Source organism: Nannobrachium achirus (genome assembly GCF_963921795.1).
Source record: "Nannobrachium achirus genome assembly, chromosome: 22".
In the NCBI taxonomy this organism is placed as follows: domain Eukaryota; kingdom Metazoa; phylum Chordata; class Actinopteri; order Myctophiformes; family Myctophidae; genus Nannobrachium; species Nannobrachium achirus.
Genome location: NC_137829.1, coordinates 45,635,065 through 45,651,000, shown reverse-complemented (window position 1 = coordinate 45,651,000; position 15,936 = coordinate 45,635,065). Strand labels below are relative to the sequence as shown.

Below are 15,936 nucleotides of genomic sequence, written 5' to 3'. Positions count from 1 at the left end.
TCTACAAGCACAAAACGCCTCGCACCGCGAGGCGTTGTGTGCTTGTTAAAAAAATAATTTTTAAAATGATAAATACAAATGAACGGTTTTGGACATACGTGGTTTCCACCCGACAACAACAATATAGTGGTTCATTCTGTGTCCTTTGTTTTATAACTATTGAACCCATGAAAGATATTGACAAGAGCTTGGGACTAAATTATATCTACATTGGATCCATTGGAACACAGGTTATTGTTGTTATTCCCTGAAAGGTTAACGGTTTTGGATACAAGGTTTCCACCCGATAGCGACGATATGTAAACGCCCAAACTTGCTGTCTTCATCATCATGATCATCTCTTATGTCTCTTCATCTCTCTCTCTCTCTCTCTCTCTCTCTCTCTCTCTCTCTCTCTCTCTCTCTGCAGTACCTGAAGGTCGCCAGCCCCTCAGTGTAGCCAGACAATCGAGGGACAGAGCCTCGGTGAGTGTCCACCACTACAATCATTTCACAATAAAAGCTCATAGCTGGACGAGATTTCAGCGCCGTTCCCACTGGGCATGAGAACTATAAAGATAAACTCTATCCTCCACCGTTGTATTTTTTTTTTTATAATAAACGCTGCCATCCACTTGGATTTTAAAACTATATATTTTATTGAGACCGTCAGGTCGCAAGTTACTATGAAAAGCTCCACCGGCTGGCTGGCTGTCTGTCCGTCCGTCTTTCCATCACGTCACACTTTTGCCCCTACTCTATCTCTGCCATCGTTGGCCCTATCGATGCCAAACTTTGCACACACACTCCTTGGGTGGCAAATCACAAACCCCAGGCCTGATTTCCCACATGGCCCTCTTCTAGCGCTACCATCAGGCCGATTTTTGCAAAACACATTTTTGGACACTGCTCCTACAGATTTTGGCCTAAAATCACGCAAAGTGGTACACAGTATCTCTAAAGTCATGTCATCAACATGGATCTGTCCCATTTCCCATATTCCCTCCTGATTGGCTATCATTGCCTATTAAACGTTGTGTATGCGACGTGACGGACGCTTATCTCCCGATTAGGGAGTCTTACTGGTAGTTATAGTGCTCAGTGTGAATGGCCCTTTACTCTGTGATTTTTTTTACCAGATTTTGAAAGCAAGCTGGTCCATATTCAGTCGCTGTGCTAGTAGTGACTTTTTCATCACTATTTCATCATTGGCCGTCCTTTAAGCCAACGGGGAGTCGGCAATGCCTTCCCATACTCTGAACGGGCGTAAGAGCTCCGGTCACAGAGTTCCATGCATCATCATCCTCGGTGACTGGATCAGTCCGTGCAACACGTTCACCCGGCGACATGCGTACCAATTCTTTGCCATCTGGCCAGTGATGTATATCGGACCAGTTACCCATATATGGAGACCCCTGGTACCCATATATGGAGATTCATGTACTGTATATGGAGATATGCTGTGAGAGCCCAAACATGCTTACTCAGTTATTCGTTATGTGAAAGTTCTATGATGTCTAAGACATCTGACATCATACCCTTTTATGCCCATACATGGAGATCCCTGTCTGTAGAACCAGCCACACAGATATGGGCTGTCTTGGCCATATGTCTTCGCCATATATGGATTCTGTTAGCATGGTATGTAGCCGATGTAGCCTCCGTATACAGGCTATGGGCATTCCCATATGAAGTCCTGTTAGATATGGGCTTAATATTGATGACATCAGGGAACTCCATATATAGGCATAAAGGGAATCTGTTAGTGTGCCATCACAGTGAAGCCACAGCTATGATGTCACAGTGATGTGTCAGGGGAACCACAGTGTCAGGCGTGACCTACAGAGATACGCGGATACGTGGACAAGATGTCCCGGTTTTCATGGTTAACTGCGACCTACGGTCTTAATTATTTTTGGAACAGGGTTGATTTTCTTCGATTTTCGCAGCTGTCGCCACTGGGTCCCTGCTTTTTCTCTCTCTCCTCTCTCTGTCCTTGGCCTGAAAAACTCTTTTTTTTTTTTTTTTTTTGCGGATTTCGGATTTCCAAAACGCACCAATGTTTAACCGCCTTTAATCCACCAGTGAGCATTATAATTGAGCGCCTTAATTGAGCTCTCGAGTTTAATATTTTTTTGGTAACGGTTAGTAAGATGCAAGAGTACTTTTCAAGGGTTTTAGCTTGGCATAAGCTGGTATAATATGACATTTCTTGTTTCCTTTCTTTCCCCCCCCCCCCCCCCCCCCCCCCACAAGGTAGAATTAATAATCCTCTTCACAGGGGTATTTACTTAGTGGGTGTTGCTTCACCCTGTGACATTTCTCCCACGGCGGCGAGTGTCGTGACTCCATTTCACTCCTCCTCCGTGGCGCTAATGACAGTTATTCTTCCTGAAATAACGCTTCTTAAATGTCAAGGCCTCAGAGTTGCTCCTTAACTGCCCACGCTGTACAGCCTGAACAGACATTACGGGTGAAGTAACTGTAAGACAGTTCAGTTCGGTTTATTTCATGCACTTTTGCACGACAAAATACGTAACGTCGTCGACGGGTGGATTCCTTGTATGTCCAAAACCGTTTGTTTTGCATTCATCATTTAAAAAATTATTTAAACAAGTGAAAACAGACGATCTACAAGCGCACAACGCCTCGCGGTGCGAGGCGTTGTGCGCTTGTAGATCGGCTGTTTTCACTACTTTTGTGCGACGGCCTTGTGTGATGAAGCAGGGCTTTACTTTGCGAAAAAATTTACAATTTTGAAACTTGTAGATAGTTTAGTTTTTAGTTTAGTTTAGTTTATTAGCACATCATATAAAACATGTAACATTACATATACATGGGAACAAAATACAGTGCGAGGAAAGGAAGAAGCCATCAGGCTTATTTGGAATCCTTCCCTTATTGGAAAAGTTAATAAAATTACAGATTTAAAAGTTCAATAAGAACAATACAGTAGAATACCACAAAAGAGGCAGCTGTGCAATAAAGAGATAAAAACACAGAAACTGCACAAAAGAACAAAAGACAAGAGAAAAAGAAAAAAGAACATTAAGAAAGATAACACATCAGTAAATTAAATCATGTTGACTACAGTAAGGACGAAATAAGATATAGCTTTAGATGTTTTTTTTAATACTGGCAAGGATATTGATGACTTCAGTGAAGCATCTTGACAGTTCCACAAATGAGGGCCTCTAAATTTGATAAATGATTGATACGAGGTTTCTGCCCAACAGTGACGATAATTATGTACAATGTACGTCAGTGCAATTAGAAGAAGGCACGATCTCAAAAAAAGACCACTGTCCACCACTGCATGCCCAAATGCGGGTCATGTCTTTTTTAAGTTTGAGATATATTAGAATTCCTTCAAAATTGGGCCACCCCTCAAGGATGGCCCAGTTTTGAAACCATTGTAATCTTTATTGCTTGAGCAGCGGACATCATTTGGGGTCCCAGCGGAAGGTGATTTCCACCCCCCAGAGTTTGCACTTGACCTCAAATTAATTTTTTTTTTTATGCATTTCATTGCTGTTGGGCAGAAACCTAATTTTCTTTTTTTCCATCTTCTTTTTCCCGCATAAATGAATGCCCTACTTGATCATACTACAGTGTCACACTAAAGCAGGGGGTCCGGGACCCCTAGGGGGTCCTCAGAGTTACTACAGAGGGTCCTCTAAATCTTTTTGTGATAGAAACTTTTTTCTCCTTTTTTTATATTAACCACTTGAACCCTAACATCCATATTCTGATAACTTTAGACAAAAATAGCAGATCTAGCTTGTAGATCGGCTATTTTCAGACTAAGTACAGAGTGAAAGGTCAAGTTTATTAAGTATTGACGGTTCAAGTGGTTAAATATTTGAAAACACAAATTGACATGAATCCAAAACACACTGATGATTGTGCTGTCAAACAATTAAACTATATGGAATGTATGAAAATGTGGGGGTCCCTGCTTCATCTCTCTCTCAACTAAGGGGTCCTTGGCCTGAAAACTTTGAAGACCCCTGCACTAAAGTATCAAAAGTAGCAGATCTACATCTTCTACTTTTGAATTTGAATCCTGAAAAGTATTTGGCCATACGGTGTGGGGTTTCTGCCCAACAGAGACGATAATTTCTCCACCTCCGAACAATCTTTTACACATCGGCGCTGAGTGCAAACAGTACGCTCTGAACGGATGAACCTCTGATTGCGACCGTCAGGTCGCAGTTACTATCAAAACCTCCACCGGCTGTCAGTCAGTCAGTCAGTCCGTCTGTCTGTCCGTCACGTCACACTTTTGCCCTACTTATATCTCCGCCACCGTTGCCCATATCCATGCCAAACCTTGCACACACACTCCTTGGCTGCCAAACGACAACCTCCACCACTCATTTCTCACATTTCCCTCTTCTAGCGCCACCATGAGGCCGATTCTTGAAAAACACATTTTTGGACACTGCTCCTACAAATTTTGCCCTAAAATCACGCAAAGCGGTACACAGCATCTCTACAGTCATGTACAGTCATGTCATCAACATGCACCTGTCACATTTCCCATATTCCCTCCTGATTGGCTACGATTGCCTTCTAAAGCTTGTGTATGCAACCTGACGGTCGCTTATCTCCCAATTAGGGAGTCTTACTGGTGTTTATAAAAGGTGTGTGTGTGTGTGTGTGTGTGTGTGTGTGTGTGTGTGTGTGTGTGTGTGTGTGTGTGTGTGTGTGTGTGTGTGTGTGTGTGTGTGTGTGTGTGTGTGTGTGTGTGTGCTTTGTGTGCGTGCGTGCGTGACAGGACGGTGGTTCACGAAGTCCAGAGAAGCGCTCCTCTCTGCCGCGGCCCGCCTCCATCCTGAGCCGCCGCAGCCCCCACGAACACGAGGAGAGCTCCACCTCCATCACCAGCTCTGGCTCCACGGCGCCGCGCAGACCCACATGTACGATGATACGCTTTACGATGTTGTTATCACGATCATCAAAATATCCCCGACATCCATTATCCACATCGGCTATTTTTGACAAAGAGATTCGTCAAAAGCTTGTGAGCTTTGTAGATCGGTTATTTGTGAGGTTGTAGATCGGTTATTTTTGACAAAGAGATTTGGTAGAGAGTGAGAAAAGACTGTATCGAGTATATTATTTGGAACTGGAACTAAGTATTTTGATATGGGTGCAAATACATATAATTTTGAAAAAGTTCTGGAATCACTGACATAGAAAGGTAGGTTTTTCAGAAACCTACCTTCACGATTTTTCTAAAATAGTAGATCTACAATTAAGCTCGAGTGCCGCGCTGTGAGCTTGTATATCTGCTATTTTTCAATAGTTAAAGCATGAAATAACGGTTAAAGTATCAATGCATAATAATGTGTACCCGACTTGTATCTTTCCCTGTTCTCCCCTGCACAGCGTTCCGCACTGAGATGAGGGCGGAGCACAGGACAGGACGCGCCGCCAGTATGACAGGTAGAGGGCGCTCCGCGTCTTACAATGAGCATTAGTGAGGAACAATTATTTGAGGAGGAGTTGAAATTGGGTTCTATAGCCCCTTTTCCACTGACATGGCCCAACACCACACCACTCCACACCGCCGACTTGTGCCAGGTTTTCCACTACAAGGACCTTGGGTAGAGTGGTGTGAAAGCGGTACTAAACATGGTACTAAAAAAGTATACAATCCAGAGTAGGTCTGAGCTAGGCCAAATAGGGCCAAACACTTCATAATGACTGATCACTCACTGACTTTTCATTTTTCATTTACACCAGGATATAGTTGTAATACATTATAATAGAATATATTGTGTTATAACCACTATTATAGTGTATTATAGTTGTCATAGTAATAGTTATAACCCATTATAGTGTATTATAATTAGAATAGCTGTTATACAAATTAATATTGTATTATAATCACATTTAAAAGGGTCAATTTGTTTCTTACCGATATTTTAATGTGGTGTGGTGTGGTTTCACTGGTGTGGTGTGGTGTGGTGTGGTGCGGTGTAGTGTCGTGTAGTGTGGTGCTAAAGCTGCAGTTGAAAAGGGGCTTATAAGTACTCAACAAAATGTTGTTCGTCTTTACCCCCCCACCCCCCTCCCCCGGCCCTCAAACCAGGTGCAGAGACGGGCCGCTCCCGCTCAGCCCGCAGCGGTCATTCCACGCCCCGCACCCCCCTGGCGGGGGGCTCCACGGGCATCACCCCGGGCACCCCGCCCAGCTACTCCTCGCTGTCCTCGCGGACGCCTGGCACCCCGCGCTCCCTCAGCCTGCTCTCCCAGGTAGAGGAATGAACCTGCTTTTACTATTAACCACCATTTTGTTGCTGTTGTTGTCGGGCAGAGACCTCTTATTTCCTTATTTTCACTTTTTGTGTTTTTTTTGGAAATGAATGCCTTACTTAACTCATTGACTGGACCAGCCGAGCAACCCAAAAATGTCGCTGTCTTTCACTGCCTGGCTTCTCTTACCTTTTAACGTGGGCGCTGGAGATTCCATCGTGCGCGATCGGACACAGACTATGCATTGTGCGTGTGCGGGTATTTCATCAGCTTCAAAAATCTGCTGAAAAATCCGTCCAGCCATTGCCTTTTTGTAAGCCGTGTTGTTTACACAGAATGCGAGTATGAAGTATGATGTTGATTTATGAAAAAAAAAACACAAAACGTTAAAATACGGAGATAAGAGGATTCCGCCTGACAGCAACAAAATAATCATGTGATTTGATAAATCCCACAATCGTTCCCCTCCCTTGCCATACTCCCCAGGAGAGGAAGGTGGCGCTGGTGCGCACCCCGCCCAAGTCGCCCGCCACCACGCCCAAGCAGCTGCGCATCATCAACCAGCCGCTCCCCGACTACAAGAACGTCAAGTCCAAGATCGGCTCCACGGACAACATCAAGTACCAGCCCAAAGGAGGCCAGGTGAGAAACCCCCACCCTCCTTGGATTCATGTCAATTTGTGTATTCAGATATTTAACACATCGAGTGCCCGGATGTATGACGTGTGTGTGTTGCTGGTGCCCATGGCAACGCGTCATTCTGCCTACCGGCGAGAGTACTGGCGAGAAAAGTAATCCGAGTAAATGTAATCGGAGTATGTCCTGTTTATTTCGCGAAAATCTTTTCTTTCAGTCAGGACCGTTTTTTATCATTTCTAAGCCACATTGTTTGTGTTATGGCAGGTAGAAGAGGCTGCCGTTTTGAAATGAAAGTGATTTAAAAGCTAGATTAGGAGAAAACCACGTTTTTGTGCAGCCGTTAGACAGGAAGTCAACGAGACACACAGCGCGTCCGGGTGACGTAATTGCGCGCTGCATGTTGGGAAATGGAGTTTGTTTCATCACCGCGGCAGCCAAGTGCAGTAGCTACAGTACAGTATAGTTTACTGTACAACGCGTCAAACGCGCCGTGGGCCTCCAGCGACATCAAAGAGATTGGCTTGTAGACACCACGTGGGCAGCCGATGTGTTAACCACTTGAACCGTCAATACTTAATAAACTTGACCTTTCAGCTCTTTGCCGAAAATAGCAGAGGGGTTGTGGGCTTGGAGATCTGCTATTTTTGGCAATGGATAGATCTGCTATTTTTGGCTAAAGTTCTCCGAATATGGACGCTAGGGTTCAAGTGGTTAATATAAAAAAGGAGAAAAGAAAAACTTTCTATCACACAAAAAAAAAAAAAAAAGACAAAGATTTGGAGGACCCTCTGTAGTGACTCTGAGGACCCCCTAGGGGTCCCGGACCCCCTGTTGAAGACCCCTGGCCTACAGTACATTAAAGTTAAAGTTCTCAGTCGCCACGACTGGTTTCAGTTATCTGGATTCTATAGAAGCCAGCATGACTTCTATGCATGTTGTGCAGCGAGAACAGACGATCTACAAGCTCTCAAGGTTCAAGGTTCAAGGAGTTTATTTGTCATTTAGTACAAGTACAAAACAAAATTTGTTATCCAGATCCTGGACATGGCGAAATAATAAAAAATATGATAAAATATACCCTATAAAAAAACTATGCATGCACACACGTGTGTGTGTGTGTGTGTGTGTGTGTGTGTGTGTGTGTGTGTGTGTGTGTGTGTGTGTGTGTGTGTGTGTGTGTGTGTGTGTGTGTGTGTGTGTGTGTGTGTGTGTGTGTGTGTGTGTGTGTGTGTGTGTGCATGCGTGCGTGCGCCTGTATTTGTAGCAGATTTATAAGCTCTTGTAGATCAACAATTTTTTTGGCTATTGTTCGAATGCTTTCAGCAATTTTCAATGCTGTCCTCCTGTGTGTGTGTGTGTGTGTGTGTGTGTGTGTGTGTGTGTGTGTGTGTGTGTGTGTGTGTGTGTGCTCGTGCACGTGCACGTGCTCGTGCGCGCGTTTCATTCAGTGCTTGTCTGATGCTTTGAAGATGCTCCGTTCTTCTCACCAACGCAGTCTCTTCTCATGCGGTGACTCAGTGAATAATACATGTAAAAACACTGGATGTGTTTCTCCCACTCGGCACATACTCCCTGAAGGCGGTGTCTCATACTTCCTACCTCACACCCCTCTCTCTTCTGCTCCGTGTCGAGGCCAGCGCTTTGTCAGCAGAGGGCAAATCTGCATTTCAAATGGCCTGTTCCCTGTCTGTGGGAACCAGGGGTGTCGCACCAAATCCCGGGGCTCTGGGTACAAGGACTCACTCACATTTTGTGCTTTAACTATTGAAAAATAGCAGATCTACAAGGACTTCAACATAAGAGTTCATTGTCGAGTTATGGGAAAGTAAGAGTCTTATGGTCTGTGGAATGTAAAATTACAGCACTGTTGGCATACAGTATGACGTGCTATTTTGACTGTTGGTACAAATAAAAAATAACAAGTGGGAATTAGGGCATTCACCAACTATTAGAATATTCGAATATCAAAGTCACTATTCGACATTGTGCACCAAAGTCAAATATTCGCTTATTTTTTTTATTTCTTGATTGTTTTCTCTTTAAAAAATATATAATTTATAAAGCTTGTATTGGCTAGATAGGAAGTCATAAGAATGAATTGTCAATGCCCCTGGTGGATGAATTTGTCAATGCTCTATACCAGGGGTTCTCAAACCTTTTTAGGCCGGGACCCCCAAAAAATAAACATATTTGAACTGGGGACCCCCACCCTGACAAGCACTTGGAATTGTAGGTATTACATTTAATGTGAACATTTAATTGTGAAAATAGCAGATCTACATGCTCACAACGCCTCGCTACACGAGGCGTTGTGAGCATGTAGATCGACTATTTTCACAATGTTCGCCTCTTGCTTACTTAATATTTGACAGTTTGGCCAGTCTTGTCGAATATTCGACTATTCGAATACTTTGAGGTAGAATAATTCGAATACTAAAAATCACTATTCGTGAATGCCCTAGTGGGAATCCATAAATTCATAGCTATTTAGATGTTTGGCATAAATATTGTATTGAGTATAGCCATATTGTGCAATAATATAGAAATATGTGATGCATCGAAGAATCGAATCGAATCGTTACCTGGTGAATCGTAATCGAATCGAATCGGGAGGTAAGTGCCAATGCACACCCCTAGCCCTGTTAGAGAGATCCCTGTGATGCCAGGGGAACAAATCCCTTTTATGCCCATATATGGAGATCCCTGATGCCCACATCACTGTGGCGCGACAAGGGCGAGGTCGCTTGTCCCTGCCCTGAGGCGTCTTACTAGTACTATTTACTTACAGTAAGTAAGATAATGTGAGTACTTTTTTCCACAATTGGTTAAAAATAATTGGAGCCAGTGTTGTTTTTGACAGCACATTTTGATTTAGTTTTAGTCTTTTGAATAAAGATGTCTTTTAGTTTTAGTCATAATTTAGTCACCCAAACAGTTTTAGTTTTAGTCTAATTTTAGTCGACTAAATATCATAAGATGTATTTTTGGAAGGCCTTGATGGCATCGTAATGACTGATTTTACACTTGGTTGCGTGCTGAAAATAGCCGATCTACAAGCTCACAACGCATCGCAGTGCAACACCTGAGAGCAACAAAACATAAAATGACTGTCTTCTCCACTAGTCCCTCCCTAACGTTTTAGTCTAGTTTTTATTTTGTTATCGAAATTGTCAATATATTTAGTCTTAGTTTTAGTTATCATAGTTGAGTTTTTATTTTCGCTTTTATTTAGTTTTCGTCAGTGAAAAAAACCCTGCAGTCAACTAAATTGTTCGTCACATTTTTAGTCGACGAAATCAACACTGATTGGAGCACTTGTTCCACGGCTGTGGTCAGGGACGTGCTGGGCCCCTGATTCAGTCCAGGAAAAAGAGTTGTAGAGGCCCTCAGTGCGCGCTATAGAGAGAGATCTCTCTCTATAGCGCTGCTGCTACTCAAAGTTTTGAGATTTTGAGATTTGAGTGACAAGCCAGTGGGCCAATTACATGAGTTATATTTCGTCGTTGTCGGGTGGAAACCTTGTATGTCCAAAACCGTTTGTTTTGTATTTATCATTTTAAAAATTATTTACACTAGTGAAAACAGCCGATCTACAAGCACACAAAGCCTCGCACCGCGAGGCGTTGTTTGCTTGTAGATCTGCTGTTTTCACTACTTTTGGGCGACGGCCTTGTAATGTATGATGAAGCAGGGCTTTGCTTTGCGTAAAAATGTACACATTTGAAACTTGGAGATACGAGGTTTCTGCCCGATTTACTTTGTTGGCCGCCCAGCCCCCAAAATGGAACAAAGGCCGACATTTTATTTTTATTTTTTTCCTAATGGCCGGCCTGGACCGGCCCGGGAATGAACCGGCCGTTCGGGAGTTGTCCCGCTTTTCCCAATGGCCAGCACGTCCCTGGCTGTGGTGCAGATATCTCATTCAGGACCAGGCCTCCCCGGAGCTTGCGCCCCGCGGCAGGCCAGGGCCGGGCCGGGTAAGAAGCAGCCATGCTGGAGACGGTGTCATCATGTCTGTACCAATCAACTCTTACAAGCCTCCAATGATGGCCTGATTAGAGGTCCTTTAGTGTTTAACTGACATCTTTATGAGCTGCCTGGGCGTGCGCTCTGTGCAGCCGTGCAGCTGCTAAATAGAAAGGGATCTTCACCCCCCCAGGGCAGCAGTTGCTCAGGGGTAGAGTGGCTGTTTGACAAGGTTCCCAGTTCGATCCCGGGCTCCCCCAGAGCTAAGGTTGTGTGCATGTGGTCATAGAGACACCATGTGTTCATTTATTATTATTATTTTTCACGCGGAAAATCTGACCCTGTGTGCAAAGGACTTAAAGGAGTAGTTCACAGCCAAAATGACTATTTTTCTTCTATTGATTATTCAGCCCATGGAGACTTGAGTTCAATAATATTTTTTTGTTTTAGTCGCATTCCTAAGACAAAAAATAATAATACAAATATTATAGTAAATTTACCCCATTGATTCCAAATGCATTTGGGTCCCGAACCGGAATCAATGGGGGTACATTTATTGTCATCAAATTATTGTCTTAGGAATGCGACAAATACAAAATATATATATATATTCCGATTAAGTGTCGAAGTGTCCTTGAGCAAGACGCTGAACCTGTAATTGCTCCCGATGAGCAGGTTGGTGCCTTACATGGTTTCCTCTGCCATCGGTGTATGAATGTGTGTGTGAATGGGTGAATGTAATGCACAATCTATTTAAAGCACCTTGGATAAAGGCGTTATATAAATGCCATTTACCCCCAAAACACCAGCTTGCCCACGTGATTGGGGCTTCGGGGGTGAAGGTGTTTGTGTGTGTGTGTGTGTGTGTGTGTGTGTGTGTGTGTGTGTGTGTGTGTGTGTGTGCGTGTGCGTGTGTGTGTGTGTGTGTGTGTGTGTGTGTGTGTGTGTCCAACTGGTAGTGACAGCTGTTCTCCCAAACAGGGGGTGACTGTGTGTGTGGGGGGGTCCCAACTGTCTATTTTTAAGGGTGACATGACGGACCGCTCCCCGATGCATGGATTCAAGGGAAAGCGGGGTAAACTGAGACACCGGATAAACTGAGACACCCCATGTATCTTGGCAATGGAACACATTTGACAAATTCATCCACCAGGGGCATTGACAATGTGTTCTATTTGTGTTTTTCATTGTAAAAGTACATTTTCTTGCTGTCAACATAATCAGCTGTTGTGTCAAAGCAAATTGATGCAGGGAGAACATTTTATATCATACATGTTTAATGAACTACCAACTTAGAAAATCCATGTGATCGATGCTAGCTGAAGATTACCCTGAATTGATAAAAGATATCCCTTTTCCCAAAATGTGGCTGTGGGGTAAAGTGAGACAATTGCTTCGGGGTAAAGTGAGACACTATCTTACATTATCCCAACATGATAGACTGGGAGAAAGCTGTAAAGACCTGATTAAAGGGTGTACCAAACTTTTCTCAGTTGATTCTTATGTATTTTCCCTGTAGAATCCAATTCTGATATATATTTCTTTGTATTGTGCATAATTAATGAGATTATTAGCATATTTGACTAACTTTGTCTAAATATGCTAATTTTCTCATTATTAGTTATGCACAATACAACAATATACTTTGCAGAAATGCATTCTACAGGAAATGGGTGGAAATGACAGGACAAACCCTATTAAAAGAATGTTTGCTATATGTACATTTTTGTATTTTGCATATTTAATGGTTAACCGTGTTTTTGTGTTTTTGTGGTAGTTTTAAAGTGGAAAAAGTGAGTGGATCACTTTACCCTGTTGATTTCTCTGGTCTGTCTCAGTTTACCCCGGTGCTGGGGGTTACTGAGACACAAGACCACTTTTTTTTAAAAACAATCATATTTTCTCTGCCTTTTGTCTTGAATATGTTCTGATACCTTCCATTGTTAGGAAACATCCCAAATTACTGGGAAATGTGTACATTTTTACTGATATATCTTTTAGTTTGCCTAGAAGGGAGCAAGTGTCTCAGTTTACCCCACTCTCCCCAGTCACCACTCTATAGGCGAGTCACCCACTGGCCTTCAAAGCAGCCCATACCTTCAAAGCCTGATCGAACCCTATGGGGCTGTTAAGTCTGACATCATTTTGTAGGCAGAGGAGAACATTTGGGGCCAAAAGGCCCCAGCGCCCGTGAATCTTTTTACTATTTTTACTATTTACACATTTTTCTTCTCTTTGTTGTTGAAAGGAAAGTGGTAGAATTATACTTTGGTCGTTATTTTTGTCTCGGATCTGTTGAAATAGCGAGGGACAGATATTGATAATAAATCTGCTTGGAGGTCTGACTACAAAATGATGTCACGGCTTAAAAGCCCCATAACTCACCTCTTCAGACTCAACCTTAGCCCGCTTTACCGCAACAGTTGCCTACCATCGCATACAGGCTATATGCAAAGGCAAAATGTGTAATTTAGCATTTTTATATAGATCGATGCCCAGCCATTTTTGACTTGGCATCCTATCATACATCGAAGCTATTGTGTGTATAGCTTTGATGTACAGATTATTGATGTTTATTTTATTTTATTGGTTTTATTGAATAGGTTCTTGGTTTACCTAGGTTTTAGTTGACTACCGGTGTTGTTTTTGACAGCAGATTTTGATTTAGTTTTAGTCATAGTCTTTTGAATAAAATGTCATTTAGTTTTAGTCATAATTTAGTCACCTGAAAAGTTTTGGTTTTAGTCTAATTTTAGTCGACTAAATATCATAGGATTTTAGGCGACTGTACTTTTCCTATGCAAACTTCTAATATATTTTATTCTGTCCAATTATATTTTATTCTGTCCAATTGACTGAAACTTTGTTTCAGTCAATTGGAGCTGCTCAGTGGCAGCATAGTGAATCAGCATGTTTTTAAATGTTTTTATTTCTCCAAAAATTATGTTTTAGCTAATTCTACATAAAAAAGGCAGAACCAGGGCGGGACAAGGCAGATAGAGCCTGCTGGTTGGTCAGTCAGGGACCAACCAGGAGGCTAACAAAGGGTGAATTGTGCATTCGTTGCATCGGACCGCATTCTAGTTACCTTGAATTTTAATTTGGGTGACTATTTTTCATAGAAGGAATATATGATAGGAGTCAGGAAAACAGATGACAGTGCTAAAGATTGCATTATACGACTTGAACATTAATTGTGTTTCTGTTCTGGGAAAACAATAAAGAAACAACAGCTCTTCATGTGGTATTACGTATGTGTTTGTTTTGCATTGTACTGCGTTCACTTGGGACAAGCACGTTAATATGGTCTACGACATATTCAGGTGCGGAGATATATTTATCCGTGTGTCACAGAGTTTGCAAGGATAGTTGAAATCATCACTGTCGGGCAGAAACCTCGTATCTCCAAGTTTAAAATGTATAGGCCTACGTTTTTTCGTGAAGTAAAGTGCTGCTTCAACATATAAGACTGTCGCACAAAACTTGTGAAAATAGCAAATCTACAAGCACACTGTGTGCTTGTTAATCTGCTATTTTCACTATTTTAAATCATTTTTACAATCATAAATACAACGGTTTAGCACTCGTGTATAAACAGTAAATGGGTGGCTGCCAAGGAGCCTCTGAGAAGGAATGGACCTGACGTCACTTCTGCTTCATGTCAGAGGAGCCATGCGCTATCGATGGACGAGTGGTGACTAGGGAAGGTTAGACGATCGCCGATTTTTGGATAAAAATCATTTATTTCGGTTTTAATGACCCAGTACGGTAAAAGACGGCGCGGCTGCGACACCCTTGCTCAGATGTCCGGTATAAAACGGTTTTAATATTAAGAGGCTCCCCGTGGCTTGGAAAGGGTTAACGTGGGCGCGTGCGTGCACATCGTGCACGACGGTTCACGGATCGCGTTCGCTCTACAAAACAACAGCCCTCCATTATCAACAGTGTCTGCATGCTTTGTGTATGTTGCGTAACGAGGAAGTGAATGGAAAATAATGGCGGATCGGCGATCATACTTTAATTGTTTTATAGCTATTACAGCATATTGACGGCTCGTCATACTCGCCATAGGCACAATGTACACACTTATATAACTCGTCATACTTGTCATAGGAAGTAAATGAGTTGTTAACTCCTTTACCGCTATGTACGTTAACGTTCGCCCATTCAGGCAGGTTACTATTGCCAAAACAAGCATCCGTTCGTTCGTTCTTTACCTTGTTTGAGCACTGTAAGCTGATGAGGAGTCGCGCAGGTGTGTACAGTAAAAACAGCTCCCGTAACGCTGCTCTCAAATCTCCACTACACATAAACATCAATGGAGGCAAAATCACTTCCTGGCCGTTTTCTATGGACTGGATCTAGAATATATATATATATATATATATTTATATATGGATCTAGAATATGTGTGTGTGTATTTCTATGCCCTGAGCTACGGGGGGAAGCGAGTGACATTTGCAGCCTCATTCATTGCATGTGGCTGCCCCCTGCAGTCAGTGTGGCTCGATTACAGCTATAATTGTGTATTTAGTCAAATCCCCCCTCATACACACTAAAATAAGGTCAAATCCCCCCTCATACACACTAAAATAAGGTCAAATCCCCCCTCATACACACTAAAATAAGGTCAAATCCCCCCTCATACACACTAAAATAAGGTCAAATCCCCCCTCATACACACTAAAATAAGGTCAAATCCCCCCCTCATACACACTAAAATAAAGTCAAATCCCCCCCCTCATACGCACAAAACCACTCAACGTGTGTCCCACTGCGTTCCTCCCTCTAGGTGCTCATCCCCAGTGTTAGGCTGGACTTTAGCCATGTTCAGGCTAGGTGTGGCTCCCTGGACAGGAGGGGCTACTCGGCAGGAGGAGGAAACGTGAGTCTGGCGTCCAAACTGATTTCCTCTCCCCTCTTCTTCTTCCCCCTCCGGGGTGTCGTCGTTTTGTCTGTGTTTCAGGGGCGTCACACCAAATTCTGGGCCCTGGGTACAAGGATTCACTGCGGGCCCCCCATGAATGTTAACTATTGAAAAATAGCAGATATACAAGCTCACAGCGCGGCACCGAGTGCCGCGCTGCG

At 43.0% G+C, this 15,936-nt stretch overlaps 1 protein-coding gene across 1 annotated transcript in view; it reads left to right on the top strand.

The window, feature by feature from the left end:
• map2 (microtubule-associated protein 2) overlaps positions 1-15,936 on the top strand; it is a gene marked incomplete at both ends in the record, with an annotated part of 73,447 nt that overhangs the window by 44,462 nt on the left and 13,049 nt on the right. The window contains 6 exons of the mRNA XM_080752917.1: positions 410-465; positions 4,760-4,901; positions 5,374-5,430; positions 6,080-6,243; positions 6,730-6,885; positions 15,641-15,733. Coding sequence (XP_080609043.1) covers positions 410-465; positions 4,760-4,901; positions 5,374-5,430; positions 6,080-6,243; positions 6,730-6,885; positions 15,641-15,733 — 668 coding nt within the window. The remainder of the gene's footprint in view (positions 1-409; positions 466-4,759; positions 4,902-5,373; positions 5,431-6,079; positions 6,244-6,729; positions 6,886-15,640; positions 15,734-15,936) is intronic.